The 20,019-nt window shown below is 57.0% G+C and overlaps 8 protein-coding genes across 8 annotated transcripts; 6 read left to right on the top strand and 2 right to left on the bottom strand.

Annotated features, from left to right (window-relative positions):
• Window positions 1–488: 488 nt before the first annotated feature.
• B0H18DRAFT_230774 (cytochrome P450) lies at window positions 489–3,316 on the top strand. Its single transcript, XM_048037218.1, has 13 exons — window positions 489–605; window positions 681–1,122; window positions 1,182–1,225; window positions 1,277–1,358; window positions 1,418–1,491; window positions 1,549–1,563; window positions 1,619–1,923; window positions 1,984–2,042; window positions 2,100–2,139; window positions 2,199–2,209; window positions 2,265–2,444; window positions 2,498–2,791; window positions 2,853–3,316. Exons 2-13 carry the CDS (start codon window positions 769–771, stop codon window positions 3,003–3,005), a joined length of 1,611 nt encoding a protein of 536 aa, XP_047894991.1. The 5' UTR covers window positions 489–605; window positions 681–768; the 3' UTR covers window positions 3,006–3,316.
• On the top strand, window positions 3,182–4,578 carry B0H18DRAFT_998794 (uncharacterized protein). The gene is made up of 4 exons (XM_048045513.1): window positions 3,182–3,286; window positions 3,336–3,781; window positions 3,813–4,040; window positions 4,103–4,578. The coding sequence occupies exons 1-4, from the start codon at window positions 3,284–3,286 to the stop codon at window positions 4,365–4,367; spliced, it is 942 nt and encodes a 313-aa protein (XP_047894990.1). The 5' UTR covers window positions 3,182–3,283; the 3' UTR covers window positions 4,368–4,578.
• Window positions 4,579–4,696: 118 nt separating this feature from the next.
• On the top strand, window positions 4,697–6,195 carry B0H18DRAFT_1094040 (uncharacterized protein). Its single transcript, XM_048032366.1, has 3 exons — window positions 4,697–4,803; window positions 4,866–5,556; window positions 5,610–6,195. Exons 1-3 carry the CDS (start codon window positions 4,801–4,803, stop codon window positions 5,948–5,950), a joined length of 1,035 nt encoding a protein of 344 aa, XP_047894989.1. The 5' UTR covers window positions 4,697–4,800; the 3' UTR covers window positions 5,951–6,195.
• Window positions 6,196–7,649, top strand: B0H18DRAFT_906435 (uncharacterized protein). Its single transcript, XM_048041504.1, has 5 exons — window positions 6,196–6,292; window positions 6,371–7,080; window positions 7,136–7,512; window positions 7,536–7,556; window positions 7,578–7,649. The coding sequence occupies exons 1-3, from the start codon at window positions 6,287–6,289 to the stop codon at window positions 7,398–7,400; spliced, it is 981 nt and encodes a 326-aa protein (XP_047894988.1). The 5' UTR covers window positions 6,196–6,286; the 3' UTR covers window positions 7,401–7,512; window positions 7,536–7,556; window positions 7,578–7,649.
• A 3,179-nt stretch (window positions 7,650–10,828) lies between these two features.
• B0H18DRAFT_1117639 (uncharacterized protein) lies at window positions 10,829–11,691 on the top strand (the record flags this gene model as incomplete). The annotated part of the gene is made up of 5 exons (XM_048033625.1): window positions 10,829–10,907; window positions 10,964–11,002; window positions 11,066–11,131; window positions 11,181–11,469; window positions 11,517–11,691. The coding sequence occupies 5 exons, from the start codon at window positions 10,829–10,831 to the stop codon at window positions 11,689–11,691; spliced, it is 648 nt and encodes a 215-aa protein (XP_047894987.1).
• Window positions 11,692–12,298: 607 nt separating this feature from the next.
• On the top strand, window positions 12,299–14,587 carry B0H18DRAFT_874322 (uncharacterized protein; the record flags this gene model as incomplete). Its single annotated transcript, XM_048040346.1, has 2 exons — window positions 12,299–12,382; window positions 14,063–14,587. Coding segments are annotated over 2 exons (609 nt in total), but the record flags the coding sequence as incomplete, so codon positions are not given.
• Window positions 14,588–16,662: 2,075 nt separating this feature from the next.
• B0H18DRAFT_1117636 (uncharacterized protein) lies at window positions 16,663–17,431 on the bottom strand (the record flags this gene model as incomplete). Its single annotated transcript, XM_048033624.1, has 4 exons — window positions 16,663–16,734; window positions 16,791–16,969; window positions 17,022–17,253; window positions 17,306–17,431. 4 exons carry the CDS (start codon window positions 17,429–17,431, stop codon window positions 16,663–16,665), a joined length of 609 nt encoding a protein of 202 aa, XP_047894985.1.
• A 1,082-nt stretch (window positions 17,432–18,513) lies between these two features.
• On the bottom strand, window positions 18,514–19,748 carry B0H18DRAFT_953736 (uncharacterized protein; the record flags this gene model as incomplete). The annotated part of the gene is made up of 4 exons (XM_048042211.1): window positions 18,514–18,674; window positions 18,739–19,128; window positions 19,304–19,513; window positions 19,565–19,748. 4 exons carry the CDS (start codon window positions 19,746–19,748, stop codon window positions 18,514–18,516), a joined length of 945 nt encoding a protein of 314 aa, XP_047894984.1.
• Window positions 19,749–20,019: the final 271 nt, after the last annotated feature.

The raw sequence follows: 20,019 nt of genomic DNA, 5'->3' as shown, positions 1-20,019 counted from the left end.
CTGATTCGGATGTTGTGGCCGTTATGTGGCGAAACAGTCCATGACACCACGTTCTCGCTGCACAGTCGAGGACTCGAGAAATGATGGACTCAAGTTAGCAGCTTCAACAGGATCCCATGGCTCAACGGACTAGTGACATCGCGCGCCGAATGCAAACGCTCCATCGCATGTCTCTACTGTGCGCCCTACGGTTCCTGGGTCTCTCGACTCGGGGGTCCATCACGCATCACAACCATCTCAAGTGGCTCGGCGTGCCATTACGTCGAGAGGTAGCAACTGATTGCTTTCCGTCGTTCCAGTCAAGGCAGCTTGTATTTCGGCAGTCCAGTCAATACCTTGTTCTCGGGATTTCGAATCTAACTCTCGCCGCCAGTCGGCCAGAGGTCTCGCGCTGGCGCGGTATATACAGGCTTTAAGTACGAGGTATGTCACTGGTCAGCAATTTGGCGCCGGTGCATGTGTAGCACTGACCTTCGACAGACTCGTTCGTGCGACTTATGGACTCACCATTGCACATCAATTGCCAAGAACACATTGTTCTTACGTGTAATCTGTGTGATCACAGCCCAAGTAGGCACGTCTGCAAATCGCTGGGAACAGCATTGGTACGCACCCGATATTCTCCGAGAACCGTATGTTGCCCACTCAACTGACCTCGCACCGGCCCCGCCTTTTGACAGCTAGGAGTCAATTGACACGATCCGAGACGTATTAAAAGGATGCCGCAACCGTGCTGTGATAGCCAATCTTTCTGCTTCGCGGTTCGCCATGACCGTGCCCCCAACTTTCTCCGTGACCAGCCTCCTCTGCGGCATTCTTGCAGTGTGGCTCCTGTCCAAGGTAGTCGAGCAGCGACGTCGACGCACACACACTACGTCGCTCGCTGGACCACCCAACCCGAGTCTGGTCTTCGGCGCTAGCAAGCTCATCAGCGACTTGGTGGACGCGGGTGACCTGTATGAAGAGTGGTCGGAGACGTATGGCTCTGTGTACCGTGTCCCTGCTGCTTTCGGGATGTCGAAAATTGTGCTGTGCGACCCCAAGGCCGTCTTGCATTTCTTCTCCCGGGAGACAGTCGGATACGTCCACACGACCATGATGAAGAACGCAACTGAGAACATTGTAAGAATCTTACTGTGGTCCTTGCCCCGAGAATGAAAGTACTGATGGAATTGTTGCAGTCCGGCCGTGGTATACTCTGGGCTGAAGGCGAGACACACAAGAGGTAGGCATCTTGTGGTGTTCAAACTTTACCTTTGTGCTGATAGGTGTGTAGGCATAGGAAGGCGTTATCACCCGCTTTCAGCAATGCAGCCATTAGGAGGATGACGTCTGTATTCTACGATTCAGCGTACAAGGTGGAGTTTGGGGTACTTTGCGATCTAGCTGTATTCTAATCGTTTACATTCTTGTCTAGCTGAAGTCTGCATGGGATAGTGTCATCGAAGCAGATCTTGGTGCCGAATCAGCTGTAATCGACGTCCAGCGGTGGTACGTTGCCTTTCTGTCTTTATGAGGTGGCCTCTGATTCACTTGCCTTTGTTGAAGGATGAACCACGTCTCGTCAGTACAATAACGCCACGCACTTACCATGACACTCATCCTGCAGTACTGCTAGACTGGACACTATAGGAATCGCGGGATTCTCGCACGACTTTGGAACACTACTCGGCAAGCCCTCCGCCGTCGCAGCCACCTTCAACGACTTCGCGAATCTGAAGCCCAGCCTCCTAGGAGGGGCTATGCAGTTTGTCGTGGGCGGGGTGTTCCCGTGGGTCCTCAAGCTTCCTACGGACTTCCGAAAGCTCGTCGACAGGCTGAATGCAGGCATGGGAGAGATCGCCCAGGAGCTTTTGGAGAACTCGCGGAAGGAGAGCGAGGGTGAGATCAAGACGGAGGATAAATCTATCATCGGGCTGCTGAGTGGGTATTCACCCCAGATTTGGAGCGACGCAGCTGACTTACGATGTTCGCTTTGTGTAGTAAAGGCAGAGATAACCGACTCCGAGCTGCACATGTCAAGCGATGAAGTGTTGGCGCAGGTAACGACGAGTTGTTTCAACCTCTTGTTGCTTCTGACGGGGTTCTTCTGTGCTCAGATGAAGGTCTTAATGCTCGCAGGCTATGAAACCACATCCAGTACGCCTTGTCTATCACTGTCGATGTTGATGTGTGACTCACTAAATGAGATGCGATAGTCAGTCTCTCGGTATGTCGACTTGTCTCTCGCCGGATGATTCACTGATACCAATCGCGTGCTCTAGTGGTGTCTTCTCGAGCTCTGCAAGAATCCAGAGGTTCAACAGAAACTGCGTCAAGAGCTCTCGCAGTTCGGTAGCACCGATCCGACTTGGGATCAATTGACCAACGTGCTCCCATACCTCGACGCCGTCGTGCACGAAACCTTGCGACTCCATCTGCCCTTGCCGGAGAGCGAACGAGTGGTTCGTCCGATCTCCCGATTCGCATAGCCAACAGTAGCCAACATCCATTACAGGCCGCGGAAGACGATATTCTTCCCCTGTCGCTTCCATTGAAGACACCCGGCGGAGACACAGTGGACAGTATCAACATTGCGAAAGGCGAAGTCGTCGTAGTTCCGAAGCACATGATGAACAAGTCGATCAGGTTCTGGGGCTCGGATGCGAAGGAGTTCAAACCCGAGCGCTGGCTCAACGAAACCGGTATTCCGGAGCGAGCCCAGGAGATCTCAGGACATAGGCATCTACTCACTTTCTCGGATGGCGCGAGGCTCTGTCTCGGGCGACACTTTGCCCTCGCTGAATTCAAGGTTAGTTTAACCGGAAAGGCTCGTTGTATCGACGAAGCTGATCTGTGTTGCTCCTCGACAGGCTGTTCTCTCTGTTATTATCAGGAACTATGCGTTCGAATTTAGAGATGGACCCAACACGAGGACCGAGATCAAGCGCGGTATCCTGCCTCGGCCGTGTATTGCTGGAGAAGAGGGCACGAAGCTACCCTTGAGGGTGCACCGTCTGAATTGAAGAGGTTTGCCACTCATCGCAGGCTTGTCAGTCGTGGACGTTTGGACACGGGCTTGTACTGTCGCGGCATCGAGCATAATGAATCCCCACTCTTACCCCTAACATTATAGAGCGGAAAATGCCAATACTGATCACATGATCGTGAAGGCATACTCACGCGCGTGCCGGTGCATGTTCATGTTCAAGTTGCGCCACAGCTGTTCACAGTCCGAACGCGTCCTCCATTTACCAGTTCATCAATAGTTGATTCAATAGCACACCCACAACAATCAACTTCAATGGTATGCAGGTGCTAAGTCCCTCCTTATTAAAGTATTCATCGTTGCGCAGGACTCTACAATGATGTTTTCGTCGTTGACCCTCACGGGCGACAACATCCCGAAGCCTATGACCCTGTCTAGACAAGACGATTTTCCGTCCTGTCAGTTCAACTTCACGCGCAGTGTCTATAGAGACAGGCCGGACTGGGAGTCATCGCCGCGTCCAGAGCACGGACACTTGTCTTTGAAGCTTGGGAAGCGCATCGCCGGCGGCAGGTCAGCCGTTGTCTATGCCGCCGAGATCCTGACCGTGTCCGAGCCAGGAGACATCCCCCCTTTGGACCCGCTTCCCTCAGAGCGGGAGCTCTGCGTCAAGATCGCACGACCTAACCGTTGTCGCACGCTCGCTCGGGAAGCATGGTTCTGTGACCAGCTGAGTCTCGGTCAGTTGCAGGGGATTATCGCGCCGCGAACGTACGGGTTCTTCACCGCCGACGTATCCCGCGACCATCAGACGTTCCCGCCTTGGGGCTCTAAAGACTTCGAGCTTCATAATCTCTGACGAGGATTCACAAGACGACCCGACTCGTGACGACCCCCTGCCAGACGACGAGTCGTTGGGGGAGGCGCGATGTCGCAAGCGTCCCGGGGCCAGAGGACGCTCCCCGTGGTGCCACTGGCGGCCCGACCCCAATTCGCCGCTACTAGCTGTCATCGTCATGTCGCGGGGAGGAGCGACATACACGCGCAAGGATGATGCGGACCAGGCTAATCAGTGAGTCGCAAGTCTGTGCAATCAGAGTCTCTTCACTCGTTCTTACTGGTCGGCTCGTACAGGACGGACATCCGTGCAATACTCGATGATCTGTCAGATATCTACATGTGGCATGGTGACTTGCGGCCGAACAATCTCGTCCGTGCACCCGCAAGCACGCTTCCATGCAGTCAACACGGCTGCGTGCACAAGTGGAACATCATCGACTTTGCTTGGACTACAGCCGACGATACAGACGGTGACATCGATGTAAAGCTGAGGACTATACATAACCTCCAGCTGGTCTGCTATCGTAACCATTACTTCTGGACCGGTTCTACTACTTGAATGGTGACTCGGCCGTAAAAACGCGTCCGTCAATGCGTATGGCAACAGAGTTGTTATGTGGTTGATCGTTATCATCTGGGCTTGTCTACGTTGTCTTCTTAAAGCTTGGCACAAACTAGAGCCATGTACCGCTATTATCACATGGATTGTTGGAAGATTGAAGAGAAATGTAGCAATCTTGTGGCGAATACACACAGATCTGTATAGGCTCAGAGGATTAGTACTAGTACTCCTCCGCCGCTGGGTTCAAGTTTTTGGTCGCGAGCGTGATACGAGCACGTGATACATGACAGACGCAGTCTCCGCGTCAAGTCAGAACGACTTGAACGCGTTCAAGTTCCACGTCAGGCAAGCCTCAAGCGGCACAGTTGTTCGCAACCCGAATGTGTCCACTGTCGACCTTCAGCGCTGCGGATACATCACAAACATCAGCATGGTGCGTTAAAAACACGCTACTGATGCTACCGCGTCGATTCAAACATTTCATTCGTCACATAGGAGCGAATATCAATGTTGTCGACCTTGACCTTGGCGGGCGACGCCATTCCGAAGCCCATAATCCTGTCTCGACGACTCGACTTCCCGTCTCGTCAGCGCGACTATGATCTCGGTGAATATATAAGCAGGCCGGACTGGCGGCCGTCACCGCTCCCGAAGGACGGTCACCTATCTCTGTACCTGGAGGAGTGCATCGCTGGCGGAAGATCGGCTGTAGTTTATGCCGCCGAGATTTCTACCGCGTATGAGGCTGGCACCATCCCTCTGTCAAACCCACATCCTCTTGAGCAGGAGTTCTGCGTCAAGATCGCGCGACGTAATCGATGTCGTACGCTCGCGCGGGAGGCATGGGTTAGCGAACAGCTGCGCTCGCGTGGCCAACTGCAGGGTGTCATCGCGCCTCGGTTCTATGGTTTCTTCACCGCCAGCCTGTCTGACGACCAGTCAGTGTTCCCACTTTGGGACACCGATGACTTCAGGCTCGAAATTTCTGATGACGACCCCACTCGCGACGATCCCCTGCCAGACGACGAGCCATTGGAAGAGGAGTACGACAATGGTCCGGGGGTAGAGAATGCTCGCCATGGTGCGACTGGCAGCCCGATCCAAACTCGCCGCTCTTGGCTGTCATTGTCATGTCACGAGGAGGAGCGACCTACACGCGTGAGGACGACGCGGACAAAGCCAATCAGTGAGTCGCAGACTGGTGTGTCAGGTCGGTCTCTAAATAAATGGGTTATACAGGAAAGACATCCGTGCGATACTGGATGACTTGTCACGCATCTACCTCTGGCACGGGGATCTTCGCCCGAACAACCTCGTTCGTGCGCCTGCGGGAACAACGCTGTGTAAAAGGCATAAGCGTGTGCACAAGTGGAACATCATCGATTTCGCCTGGACTCGCGCTGACGACGCAGACGGCGACACTGACGAGAAATCGAAGTGCATACGCAGGCTGCAGCGAGCATCCTATCGCAGCTACTTTTTCTGGCATGGTTCTCTCTCATGAGTGGCGCTGTGCCCATTCGGAACGTGATACTATGGGTCACTGGCAGCGCGTAGCGACTCGGTCTATCAACCTGTGACTTGAAATGTGCTTCCCGCCGCTGTATATAGGTTCACTGGGTAATATGGATAGCCCGATTGAACTGCACGCTTATTTGGTAGGGATAACTACTGTAGCTGTTCTTAGTACAGACATTGCTAGTACTTACCGACGGCCGTCGCGAAGATGATTGATCACATGCTCCAACTATCCGAACCAACTGATGTCTGTCCCAAGTCTGTCCTCTGTTCAACTTTACCTGCCTCAGTACTTCAATATCTCATCAATACGAGTTTGGCTCAGGTTGATCATTGCGAACTACCTGAAGCCGTCTGTTCGAGGTTCAGGGGCCCATCAACGTTGTTGACAGACCAGTATGGTGGTGCGTGCAGTGGCGAGCGATGCGTTCGAGTTATTCCAGAATAACACACTCAGCACATACTGATGTTGCGGTATACAGGAAACGGCGCCGGCATTGGTGTTCTCAACCCTGACTCTTACGGGCGATGCCATATCGAGGCCAATAACCCTCCTCAGACAAGAGGACTTCCCGGCTTGCCAATTCGACGCCGATGCTGGCAAGTTTCGAACCAGATCGGACTGGCAGCCATCATCGTCTCCCCACAATCATGCTGGCCACCTGTTTCTGAGACTGGGAGATTGCATCGGTGGCGGCAGATCCGCCGTGGTCTATGATGCCGAGATCCTGACCACGTCTGCCTCAAAGGAAGGCTACATTCCCCTTCCCTCAGAAGAGAAACTTTGTGTCAAGATTGCTCGGCCTAATCGTTGTCGCACACTCGCGCGGGAAGCATGGGTCTGTGACCAGCTAAGGTCCCGGGGCCGGTTGCAGGGCGTGATTGCCCCCCGTACATATGGCTTCTTCGCTGTCGAGCTATCTCGCCAACAACCGCCGACGTTTCTGCCTTGGAACACTGAGGATTTCGAGCTTGACCTACGCGAAGACGACCCAGAAGACGATCCCCTCCGCGACGATCCCCTGCCGGGAGACAGGTTAATTGATGTATACGATGAGGGTCCTGGGGGGAGGGAGCTCTCGTCATGGTGCCACTGGCGGCCGGATCCTGATGCACCGCTCTTAGCTGTCATCGTTATGTCACGCGGGGGTGCGGTTTACACAAGGGAGGATGATGCCGACAAAGCGACGCAGTGAGTTTAATGCCTTCACTCTCGATCAATATTACTCATAAGTCGGTGCACGCAGAGAGGACGTACGTGCGATACTGGATGACTTGGCAGCCAGCTACCTATGGCACGGTGATTTGCGCCCCAACAATCTTGTGCGTGCGCCGGCAGGCACGGAACTGTGCGAGATACACGACCGTGTCCATGCATGGAACATCATTGATTTTGCCTGGACCTGCGTCGACGATGCGAATGGTGACTTCAAAACGAAGTCGAGGAGTATACGTGAACTTCAACGCGCGGGCTTTGGGACCTATTATTTCTGGCATGGTTCCCTCACTTGAGGAATACATTGCTCGTTCACATGTCTTGGTACAGCTCCGTAGTTATATGACTGCGTTGTTGTTCGGATCACAATTTGTCTCTTGCTACTGCTGTCCACTGTACGCCTGTTCAGCTATTAGCCTCATCTCAGTAACAGTAGTCCGAAGGGCTTGATTTGTTTCCGTAACTGGCGATCTGCGGGAGGCGAGGCACGAGCCGATCGCAGAGTTTGTTTGTTTATTCCCTTTATTGTCACTGAGGGCGAAGCCCTATGTAGACAGTACATACTCTACTCGGATCTGTGACTCGTCTCGTCTGGGGTCGCTGAGCATCGCCGTTCGCCGAAGCTGCTGGCAGGTATAGTAGTGTGTGGTGTAGTGTAGGTGGGCGTGTATGTACTGGGTCAAGTCGGGTCGGTGTAATCGAGTGGAATGAAAACGGGTTTCATCACGGTTCGTGCGTCGCTCGTCAGCGTGCATGGGTCTCGTCCTCCTTCGCGGTCTCTTCCTTCAGCTCTTGGTCTCCGTGCGCGGCCGCGGAGCGGCCGGTGTCAACGTTCGTGTGTCGTTCGTCAGCGCGTCCGGGTCGCGTCCTCCTTCGCGGTCTCTTCCTTCAACTCTAGGTCTCCGTACGCGGCCGCGAAGCGGCCGGTGTTGTGTATGTATCGGAATAGGGGTTTCATGGTGCTCGCTGAGTTGAGTAGGTCTTTGATAGATCGGGCTGCAGGGCCTGCCTCGCGCGCAAGTTGGTCTCGTTGTTCGTTGAAGGCTGGGCACTCCATGAGGAAGTGGTACACCGTCTCACGCGTGGTTCTGCAAGACGGGCATACTGGTGTGTCCTCCTTCTGGATCCTAAACAGAAATTTCTGCAGCGGAACATGCTCGGTGCGTAATTGGATCAGGATACTTGCCTGATTCCGTGGTAGTCGTTCTGCGAGTTTGCTGTACTTCTTCGACGGCATCTCTGGGTCTATTCTGTCCATCTTCGCTGCCCTCGGGGACGCCTTCCACTCCTCCTTTGCCAACCGCCCTAACCTCTCGTTCTGCGTCTGTCTGACTCTGGATAGACTCGCGGGGAGAGTCTTCTTCAGCCAGTCCGGGAGGTCCTCGACCGGACTACTATCTCCTCGCGCCGCCTTCTTCGCCTCTACATCCGCCAGCTCGTTTCCATCTATTCCCTTGTGGCCCGGTACCCATCTCAGGGTAAGTTCTATGTTTGGGTGACGCCTCTGGAGTCTTCCTATCGCCTGCAAGAGCTGGTCTATCATATAGTGTGCCGGGTGCGGCTTGCGATTCTTCGCTGCGTGTAGGCTTGCCAGGTTATCCGCAGCCGCGGACGCTCGTGCGCATGATAGCTCCCGATGGAGGAGCACGACCCCGAGGTTGAGGCCGATGATCTCGCCTTCGTACACGGTGTGTTTCGTTGACGGGCCGAGGTGGTATCGGAGGACTTTGGGCTCTCCGCCCGGCATGATCAGGACGGCCGCCGCGCCGACTCCCTTGTCTATGTCCGACCCATCTGAGTAGACTCGCCACCCATCCTTCCTCGCCCATACCTCTTCTTCGGCTGCTGCATCCTCCTTCGACGGTGCTATTGACACCCGGAACGGGGGTCGCCAGCTTGGCGGTAGGCGTACCGCCTCGATCGTCTCTATCTCCTTGGGGTCGAGTTCGTACGCTCCGAGTATCTCGTGGAGGGGGCTCCGGTGTCTTTTGACCCATCTCGAGGCTTGTTCGACGTGGCAGTGGAGCGGGTGAGAGGTGGGTAGGGTGCACAATCTAGAGGCCTCGTGCATTATCATTTTATCCACTAATAGGTGAAAGGGAAGCAGGTTCAAGTGCGCAGTTAGGGAGTTGGTAGGCGTCGAGCGCATCGCGCCTGATATCATCAGACAGGCTTGTCTGTGGACACGTTCGAGCTTTCGGATTACACCAACAGATCCGTAGCGTCGTTTCCGGCCTTCCATCTGCCTCTGTGGGACAATCCACACGCTCGCCGCGTAAAGCATAGCTGGGATGAGCATCTGAAGGTACAGTGACTTCACATGTCTCATCGGGATCCCGTGTTTCGGGCGCGCGAGGCGGCCAAACTGAAGCAGCCATGTCGTACCCTTCTTCAGGGCGTATTCGGCCTGCTTTTTGAATCGCAGCTTGCGATCGCAGAGTTCAGTACTTACAGCCAACACATGGACGTGATCAATACGATGCATTTGAGTATCACAGAAAACTATACAGTCGACGAGGGGAAGGATAACATCATGTACCGTGTTTGCCGAGCCCATTCAGCGCATTTGCCCATGAGCATTAGTGAGCCGAGGCATCCATTAAGCCCATGCCATCGAGCAGCCGACGCCGGCCGATGCGTCCTCTTCCGCCTATGGGGTTTGGGCAGCCGGCGGTCTTCTGCGTCCATAGTCATTGGGACGGCCGACGGGTCAGTGTAGCATAGTAATGTATACAGTACGAGCTGTTATTACTGAGCCATCCGATCCCCATTGGGTACCCGACATCGGCTGGTATAAGACCGCAACGGCTTTTACACCTGCCCTATAAGCATAGTGCAACCGACCTCGGATGCATCTATGGCCATCGGTTGGCCGGCGTCGGATGGGTGCACCTTGCGGCCTTTCCTGTTAAGACGTTCGAAGACCGGCGACCCGACGTCGGGTGCCCCTAACACCATAGGAATGGCCGATGTCGGTGGGCCCCATACTCATCGGGCAGTCGAGGTCGGCCGGCCTCCCGCTCCGCCTCTTCAACCTCAGGGCGAATTCATTCGGTACCCAACATCGGATATCTCCATGAGCATCGGGTGGCCGCGGTCGGGCTGCACGATATGCATCGGACACGCCGATGTCGGGCAGCCACACCATCCGCCTTTCCAATGTCGGCTGTCCCCTCCTGCGTCGGATGGGTCGGCTGGCAGGGGGTCCCTCGGTTGGGTAATGTCGGCGGTCTGCATGACCATAGGCCAGCCGAGACCGCAGGCGTAAGCCTGCGGCCTGGCTGCTGGGCACGGTGCGGCCTCCCATTGAGGACGCGCGATCTGATCGGCCTTTTCGGAAATGGCCGCGCGGATCCGGATTTGCCTGGAGAAATCGCAACCGCCTCCGAAGCTCGCGGAGACTGCGATGAGTGAGGCATAAAACGAACGAATATGTCATTGATAACAGCCCTGGGCTCACGCAGGGGCGCTCCGCTGCTCCCGCGAGCCTCCGTCCGTACCTGCTGACTCCGAAGCGCCCGCCCGACGCGTACTCCCTCCCGTCTGCCTTTCGATTTAGCGTTCTCATTGGCCAGCTCCTTGCGCAACACGCCGTCCGTTAGTCGTTGGTGAGTCACTTCCCATCAGATTAGATTGCCGCACCGGCAGAGTGGTCGCTTAACGCGCCTTACATATACTCGCCCGTCCTCCGCACCTCCATCTCTTCCCCCACCTTGAAGCCATCATGTCTTCCCCGCCCTCACGTTTCAATCGCTCCGACTCCCCAGCTGGCTTGAGTGACCCCGGTCGCGGCACTGCGCGCGGTCCAGCGGCTTTCCTGCGGCCCCGACGGCCTTTGCTGCGCTTCCCCCGCCTTCAGATCCCGTCGCGGGGGATGGTTTTGCGGCCACCGCCTTTGGTGCGCCCTTCCGTTCCACGCCCTGCCACTAACTACTGACCTACCTTGCGTGACGCGTATCAGGCGGCAACGCTGGTTCAGCAATTGCTGCGGAGCCTGGTTTGCCGGCGCGCGACGCGCCTGAGCAAGGTGAGCGTCCGGGCCCTGCTTCCCAACTCCCATCTCACCCATGTCCAAGGTCCTGCGACTGGGCCTGTTGCAGCGAGCCCGATGGGCCTCGCAGGCGGCGCTCCTCGCGAGATCTGGGATGCGTCGCCTCCTCCGGTTCCCCCGCCCCTGTACGGGGCACAAGACTTCCACCAGCAGTGGACCTGGCCGGCATACCTGCGTCCGGACTACAACCGACCCTGGACCCGTGCCACGGTGTCGTTACGTGACCTCCTCCGCACCATGATAGAGCTGGTCCGCGACATGCAGCCGCACTACCACGGCGACTCGCGCGGGGTGCCCGACCCGACGAACTCAATGTGAGTGCCCGGTCTCATGGCTACACCCGCGTACTCATTTTGCGCAGACGAAGGCATGCAACAGATGCAATCCGCGTGGGCCCCATGGTCCACGTGTACAAAATTCTCTGGCGGGAGAGGGGCCCTCCGCTCGTGTGGTCGATGGTCGTCGTGGCGGCGCACCCGAGCAGGAGGTGGTGCTTTATCGAATCGTGCACCACCTATGGTCAACAAGCGGCATGACGCACGCACCGGGAGCGTACGCGCCACCAGCGTGAATATGCGACATTCTGTACGTATTGTATTCAATATCGAATGTACATAGTGTGGCAAATGCGTCAAAAACGCGCCTGTTCCGGACTCCAAGGCCACCGACTCAGAGGCCGGCATAGTGCGTACGACGTTGGAAATGCGCGCAAACGAAATGCTGCCCAACTTACCGGCTGTCAACTAAAAGGCATAAGATTCCGCCTTATGCCGTTCTATCTCGGCGGCGTGCCGAATGCAGTCTCCGCCGAGGTGCAGGCAGAGGCCTCGTGCGGCTTCCGCGCCAGCCCGGTCTTCGAAAATCAGCGCGGAAGGCCGTGCAGGCGCCGGGAGGCCGCGGGCGCTAGCAATCGAAGACCGTGATCCTCGAGCGCTCGCCGAGATGATCAGATCACAGGCCGTCTGAACGGCATGTGACTGGTTCTGATGGTGGCTGCGCGGCCTGTGGCTGCGCGGTTTGCCCATCACTTAAGCCTCCAGTCCATCAACCGGACTTCAACGTCTCTCCCCCACCCCGCACTCATGCCCGCTTCGTCGCGCCCATCCCCTCGCCGTCTTCCCGCCGTTCCTGTCGGCCCTCGCGCCCCCGCCTCCTTCAGGCCGTCCGCCTCGGCCGTTCCCGCCACCTCCGCGACGCCCTCGCCCTCTGACGCGCCCCGCGCAATCCGTCCTGGCCCACGCGCCACGGCCTTCCATGCGACACCCCCCGCGCCCGTCCCTCCCGCAGCTGCGTGCACGGTCGACTCAAACCCGGCGGGGGCGGGTGTGCGTGGCCCTCGCCCCAAGCCCTGGCAGTCCAGCGGCGCGACGACCCCTCCGGCCGAGGCCTCCGCGGCCAGCACGGTCTTCTGTCCGGCCTTCACGGTCAGTCCGGCCTCTCTCGCACCTCCGGCCGTCGCCCGCGCCCTCCCTCCACCACCCCTCCGTCTGGTGCCGAGGTGACGCAGACCGGCGTGGATGACGCCTGCGTTGACGACCCTCCACCACCGCCGTACTCCGCCGCCTCCATCCCCGTTGTCGACCTGCCGCAGCCCGTCTACAATAGACCAAGTGGCGCCATCGCAACGCCGTCGCGCTCCATCGGGCTGGAGGGTCTGTTTGAGCGGATTGACTGGATCATTGAGGACATGCAGCCGTGGTTCCCCGGACACGCCCAGCGCAGGGAGCTGCCCGCGAGCGAATGGTGAGTTTGTACTTTTGCGGCCTGTTCTTCTACTCACTTGTGGAAGGGCGAGCCCGGAGACGCTTATCAGGTCGGATGGAGTGGTTTTGACGGTGACGAAGCTCCTGTGGTCGCGATCGACGGGCCAGGTATTCTCCTGGCTCATGCAGGTCGTGTCCGCGACGCCTGCGCAGGCAGAGGTCGTCCGAAGGTACGTGACGGACCTTTGTGAGCAGCACAGGCATCGCTACCAGGTTGCCGCGGCGTAGACGTAGTGTAGTGTTTCAGCGCGCGGGCATTAATGTATTTGAACTTTTGCGCTTGGGAGTCCGTCTGGAAATCGATTGCGGTCTTTGTACGGTCTAACTGAAAGCGCATAAGGCCGTATTCATAACGACCCGTCGTGCCCTTGCGTCCTTCACCCGACGGTCGGCCGTCCAATGGTCTCGCCTCACTGGGTTCGGCGAGGGAGCAGCTGCCACGTCACAATTTTGTTTGAATCACACGGTTGGCTTTGCCATCGCTGCTCTGCTCATCCCACGATGTCGCGACGTATCATACAGGCCGGAGTGAAGCCGCGGGCAAAGGTGATGCGCACGCGCGTTACCGAAACGTCGACGAGGAAACGATATTCACTGGTGCCCGCAAGGTTTACAGGCGGAACGCAAATCGATGCACCCATCGCCGGGCCATCTGCCTCTGGGCCGTCCACGACCGGTCTGTCCTCGCAGCCACTTCCATCGGAACCAGCAGTCGACGACATTCCGAACTTCGACTTTGGGGACCCTGCAAACGCGCACCTACTTCCTGGGCATGCCCGAAAACGAGCGAAGACCAGGTTGGCCGGCTCGGTGCGTGTTATAGCTGGTCGTCCTTTCGCCGTGCTAATTTGAGCCTACTGAGTAAGATTTGACGTTCCGAACGGTAAACCCGGAGTGAGATCTGGCCGTCTGGAACGGTGCGGCCGGCGCCGGCCGGAGGGGTCCGGGTCAACGTTGTAGACGGTTTCGCCGGGACGTACGTTCGCAAAGGTGCGGCCGGCCATGGCCCCCGCCCAAACACTTTCTAGCGGCCGATTGAGACGTCGCGGCCGGAGCCCCCGCCGGCCGGGCACTGCTCGTCTCCAACGCTCCGGCCGCTCTCCAGCCCCGGTGCCCCACCGACGCTGCAACGTTCCGGCCGGAGCCCCGCCGGCCGGGTACTGCTCGTCTCCAACGCTCCGGCCGCTCTCCAGCCCCGGTGCCCCACCGACGCTGCAACGTTCCGGCCGGAGCCCCGCCGGCCGGGTACTGCTCGTCTCCAACGCTCCGGCCGCTCTCCAGCCCCGGTGCCCACGACGCTGCAACGTTCCGGCCGGAGCCCCGCGGCCGGGTACTGCTCGTCTCCAACGTTCCGGCCGCTCTCCAGCCCCGGTGCCCCACCGACGCTGCAACGTTCCGGCCGGAGCCCCGCCGGCCGGGTACTGCTCGTCTCCAACGCTCCGGCCGCTCTCCAGCCCCGGTGCCCCACCGACGCTGCAACGTTCCGGCCGGAGCCCCGCCGGCCGGGTACTGCTCGTCTCCAACGCTCCGGCCGGAGGGCTCGCCGGCCGGGCACTGCTTGTCTCCAACGCTCCGGCCGCTCTCCAGCCCCGGTCGGCCAGAGGGCTTGCCCACACTCGCAATCCCTCATGGCCAGGCACCCCTTGTTCGCGTGTGTAATGGCAATTGACGGTTCCAATCGACCCGCGCGTCGGGACTCAGCCCCACCGCCACCGAGACCCACTTTTTCCTGATGACGACCGAAGATGTGTTGCCCATGAACTGCAATGATGTCGCTTTCCGCGTGTATTCTATTTTGGGTTATGGGCAGACAGAGTTATCATCTCCCATCAATTTTTTGATGTATTGATCTATGCTACGGGCGGGCGATTGCCTCGTGACCTTATCCGGGGCATGAGGCTGCCACATGCTAGCCGAAGGTAAGCATGACACTGGTTTTCCGCGGTGATGCCATCCTGATAAACCTCAGGCATTGCCAGGAGTGTTGCGTTGTCGCTCCTTCTTCCTCTGCTTCATTCTCCAGCATGATCACCGTTGCGCAAGTCCACCACCAGTACTGCTCGTATTTGGAGGCGATGTACCTTTACTTCCTCTCGGCGCCGGCATCGCGCCCCGGGTGTGCGCCGCTTCCTGGACTATTCCTCGACGTGTATCTAGTTCGCCAGGCCAGGCGTGCTGCTGAGATGCTAGCCAAGGCATATGGGAATCGCAGTACGTACTGATGAGTTGTCAGTCTCCACGATCATCCCCTCATTCACAAACAGAGACTTTACCGTGGGATGCATCAACTCATCCATGCACCGTACCGAACGACGATGAAATGGCCTCAGTGCAATACGAAGATTGCGACGATCCGCTTACCATCGCCGACAGCCAGGGCCGGGTGCTGATGTGGCACCTTCCCGGCGTGATCACGGAGGTCTTCGGGGTACGCCGGAATACATACGTCATCACGAACTGTCTCTAACTTTGTGCAAGGGAGTCATATGGGATGCCACAATGGGTCTCAATCCCCTCCTGGCTCGCAACCCTCCCAAATTGAGTGCGAACTGGAGGGAAAATATTGAGAACTTTCGGCAGCCGCAGGAGGGGGACGACCTTAACCCGGCGTGTGTCTCGTTCTCGCCGGGGTGGTTCCAGCTCGGGCACGACGTACGTCTCCGGATTCACCTTTCCATTTGTGTTCTCAAAATCAGTAGGGCGCCGACAATGTTCCCGCAGTCTCTCGATTGCTCTCAGATCCAAAGTCCGCCCCCGCCGGTCGCGCGTGGTTGGACGAGATGGCTTATCCGCATATCATCGTATCCGGTATGCTGCGATCATGCACCCGGATTTGTATGACGCTGGAAGGGCCTCCATTGAGGCTTTGCGGAGTGATCCCGACCGGGCCACCATTGTGGATTCGTGGCACAACCCGTTCAATGCCCTTTCCGTGATTACGAACCGAGCAAGCCCAGTTCATCGGGACAAGTTGACCCCGAAGCATCTGTATGATATGCTGGTGACGATCGGTGGCGATCATGGGCAGATCATCCAGTTCCCGACGCTAGGTCTCCGGCTCCCTTACTACAGTGGCACGGTTACCGCATTCTCCGGCACTCGACTCCCGCATGATGTCCCACAGTCTGTCGATGAGCGGCTGTGTGTGGCATACTTTATGCGTCGGAATGTACATCGTTGGGCCGGGTGGCAGACGTCAGTTGGCGGAACACTTGGGAGTGAAGGTGCTTCGGAATTGGGATTTGTGGTCGGCGTCGCGAAAATGGGCTTTGTAGATTGGGTACTTGGGGTCCGTAGAATTACGTATTCCGTTTTAAACCAATATGGTCAACTTCTCACTTCTCAGCTGGCCGAGCACCGCATCAGCGACCGAATGCCCCTAATTAACCGGCCAACACTAATCATCCCGGGGCCGGGAATTACGAGAATCGTCTCGGCGAAATGCACTCGTCTTCGTTACAAGCAATCCGTGTGGGGAGGTACATGGACGGGGACACCGTGGACTACACAATGTTTACTACTGGTGACCGGCCTCACTGACCCGAAAATGAGACGCTACAGCCGGGGCTCTGGGAGTCATCCCGCGCTGCCAGGCCTCCCGCTCGGCGGCATTCGCTCGGGCGGCAGCGTACCAAAAGTTCAGCTCCGCCTGGATGTAAATGTCCATGGTCTTCATGGCCATCCCGAGTTGCTTGAACCACTGCAATACATCGCTCGGCATCCCCTTCGGCATCCGATCCGGGCTCAGGGAGGGGGGATGGGGAAGGAGGGCAGATATGCCCGATTAATTTGCTCGGCGGAAACGGTCACTCCATCCTGAAACATAAATGTGGGTAAGTGAGTCAAAGAACAAGGCGATCCATTCATCTTACCCGCAACCTTTCCAAGTCCAGTTGCTGCTCCAGGCGACGAAACTGTTCTCGTGATGCCTTCAGCTGCTCGGCAATGATGTGGTCCATGTTGGTCTGGCTGGCCCTGAGCTCCTCCAACACGGCTTCCGGAGTATTGTTCTCCTGGGCCACGGGGAAGGTGTTATGTACAGAACTTTCGACTGGCCACAATTAGCCGTGAAGGAAAGTTGTACTCTGGCTGAAACTCCTTACTGTCGTGCTCTCCCACAGACGTGTCGTTGGATGGCAGAGGACCGGGCACCGGACTTTGTCCCTTTGCGACGCCGGATGCAGCCTCGATCACATTCGTGACAACTTCCATGTCTTCCGTTCCCCGGGGTGCGACGATCTCACAGTAAGTGGACATTGCCTCGGTGAGACCATACGCTGCGGCAACCTCCGGCTTCAATAACTCCTGCAGGCCAATCATGAGCGCAGAGACCGACTGCATTATTATGTTAGAGGCACAACTCCCAAGTGATACCGGGTTAGCTTACCAGGCCGACGAGGAAATTGTTGAACGCGCCGGGTGTCGCAGGATTGAGCTTCGCCTCGGCCAGAGTTTCGAGGGCCTTTGGAATCATGAGGTTTGTTTTGCTGTCCTCGAGGAGTTCGGCGAGCATGGTGTTCATTGGTAGTTGAGCTGTTCGGTGAAGACGACGTGTACAGTGTACTGGACAACAGTTGATGTTGAAAAGATGCGAGTGGCAATGGAAGCCTTATCATCAACTGATCTCGGATCCTGCCCACGTGATAGGACTTTGGGACACTTGCCTTCTTGAGTATGGTCTGCTCGGCACGTGTCGCACATTGCCGAGAGCAGCCTTCTTGCAGGTCACCTGCTGTGGCAGTAGCTGGGATAATTCACCGCCATCATCCTCCACTTCCGCATTGAGCTCATACTGTCGGTTCCTTGGGAGTTCGTTATGGTAAGTTCCAATTGCTCCGCACCTATCTCCAGCGCCATGATTAACTGACACGGGCAGTCACTCCGGCGTGAAGCATTTCCAGTCGTCAGGTGGGAATTACTTGCATTTGCGTTGTCTACCCCGTGAGTGGTTCCCACGGTTCGATGAACCTCAGCATTGTAACATCATTCTTCAGCCATGCCGAAGTCGTGCCCGACCGGCCACACACGTATTCAATCAACCGGTATCTATTTGGGCAAATCATCCTATCGGTCACCTACGAGAGCAGCGAATGGTCCGCTGAGATGCCCAGGACCGATGCCAGGCTGGAGAGTATTATGTTGCTGTTTGATATGGTGGAGGCACGGGATGGGATGTTAGTGTGCTGAGCCTTCCGTCACAAACGTAGTCGTATTGGTTCCTGCTGTCATGCTTTTAATTGCTGTTCTTACCCGACTCAATCCCCTCCACTGGGCATGAGACATTGCAGCATGCATTCCCGGTCAATTGCATCATGCATGCGAACATGTGAATGGCACTGACAGTCCCTCTAAGATGAAGCATGCAGATTCCAACCCGAAATCAGGTTGACCGAGCCCGGCCCGAGACTTCGAAAAGTTGCTCGGGCCGAGAGTTCGCAAACTTGCCCGGGCCGAGATATCGGGAAAGTGCTCGGCCCAAGAATTTGGAAAACCGCTCGGGCCGAGAGTCTTGGAGGTCAATTGCATCGTGCATGCGAACATTTGAATGGCACTGACAGTCCCTCTAAGATGAAGCATTCAGATGGCAGCCCGAAATTAGGTTGACCGAGCCCGGCCCGAGACTTCGGAAAGTTGCTCGGGCCGAGAGTTCGCAAACTTGCCCGGGCCGAGATATCGGTAAAGTGCGCGGCCCGAGGATTTGGAAAACTCCTCGGGCCGAGAGTATTGGAGGTAGATTGCATCATGCATGCGAACATCTGAATGGCACTGACAGTCCCTCTAAGATGGAGCATGGAGATTGCAAGCCGAAATCAGGTTGACCGAGCCCGGCCCGAGACTTCGGAAAACTGCTCGGGCCGAGAGTTCGCAAACTTGCCCGGGGCGAGATTTCGGTGCAGTGCTCGGCCCGAGACTTTGGAAAACTGCTCGGGCCGAGAGTTTTGAAAATGCTCGGGCCGAGAGTTCGGAAAGCTGCTCGGGCCGAGAGTTCGGGAAAGTGCTCGGGCCGAGAGTTGGCGACATTTCTCGGGCCGAGAGTTTGGAACACTGCTCGGACCGAGTGTTTGGTGTACTGCTGGGGCCGAGTGTGGGTACAACCGCTCGGCCCGATCGTATGGCAGCTGGCTCGGTCCGAGGTTTGTGAGATCGTGAGGGCCGAGTGGCTGGTGAAGTGCTCGGGCCGGGAGTTAACAAAGGTTGTCGGGCTCGGGGCTGGCACCATGACATCTCAAATCTCGGTAGATTACTCGGGGCATATCGCCTTTGTAAACACAATGGGAATACAATCGACGAGCTACTGACTGAGTATCCTACTACACTTGATACTATCAAGCCATGAGATTTGGCTCCAGGTACAGATCCCGCCATGCCACTTTCGCATCTTCACGCAGGCGATCGAACAGTGCCGCTTGTGCTCGGCAGTGCTGGGAAAATCCAGGGTACTCGGCATCGGTGTTATTGGTCGCTAATTCTCGCCACCGGCATGCTTCGTGGTCAAAGTATCGGCACACGGAGTCAAGCTCCCTGCGCAATATGGCGGCTTCTTCCTCCAATCTGTCAACCTTTGAACGGGCATGGAACCACTGTACCCTGTGAACTATGCGCGATGTCAGCGAGTTATTCAATGTACCACTGCCATCTCACGTACTGATTCCCAACTCGTCATTGCTCCGTATGTCGCCACCGACGTTAACATTCCATATCCACGAGGGGGATTTGTGCCGTTGGCCGGCCTTGTTGGGCTCGGCAATTGCAGTTACTGTCTTTAGATCATCTGGGGTGAGCTGCTGATATTTAGCTTGATCCTCTGCAGACAGGCCGAGCACTTGCATCGCCGCTCGGGCCCGGCGATAGATTGCGGCTTGAAGCTGTACAGCTCGGTCGAGTTTACCCAACTTGGTGAAGGATCGGGTGCGCTTCTTGTTGCCATCTTTCCTCCCGTGCCGAATGGTTGTCTGGAACTCAAACGATTTCTTACCGATGAGAATCCGAAGCTGCTGCAAGGCATCATTTGCTTGTCCGCGCCGCAGAGTGAGCTCGTGCGCGGCCAAACGTTGCAATCCATTGGCGGTTAGAGCATTCCGCGTGAAATTCGAAGGTAGC

This window comes from Fomitopsis serialis (assembly GCF_022376445.1).
Source record: "Fomitopsis serialis strain Sig1Antser10 chromosome Unknown B0H18scaffold_22, whole genome shotgun sequence".
NCBI lineage: Eukaryota > Fungi > Basidiomycota > Agaricomycetes > Polyporales > Fomitopsidaceae > Fomitopsis > Fomitopsis serialis.
The sequence above is the reverse complement of the archived record's forward strand: the minus strand, read 5'-3'. Positions and strand labels throughout refer to the sequence as shown.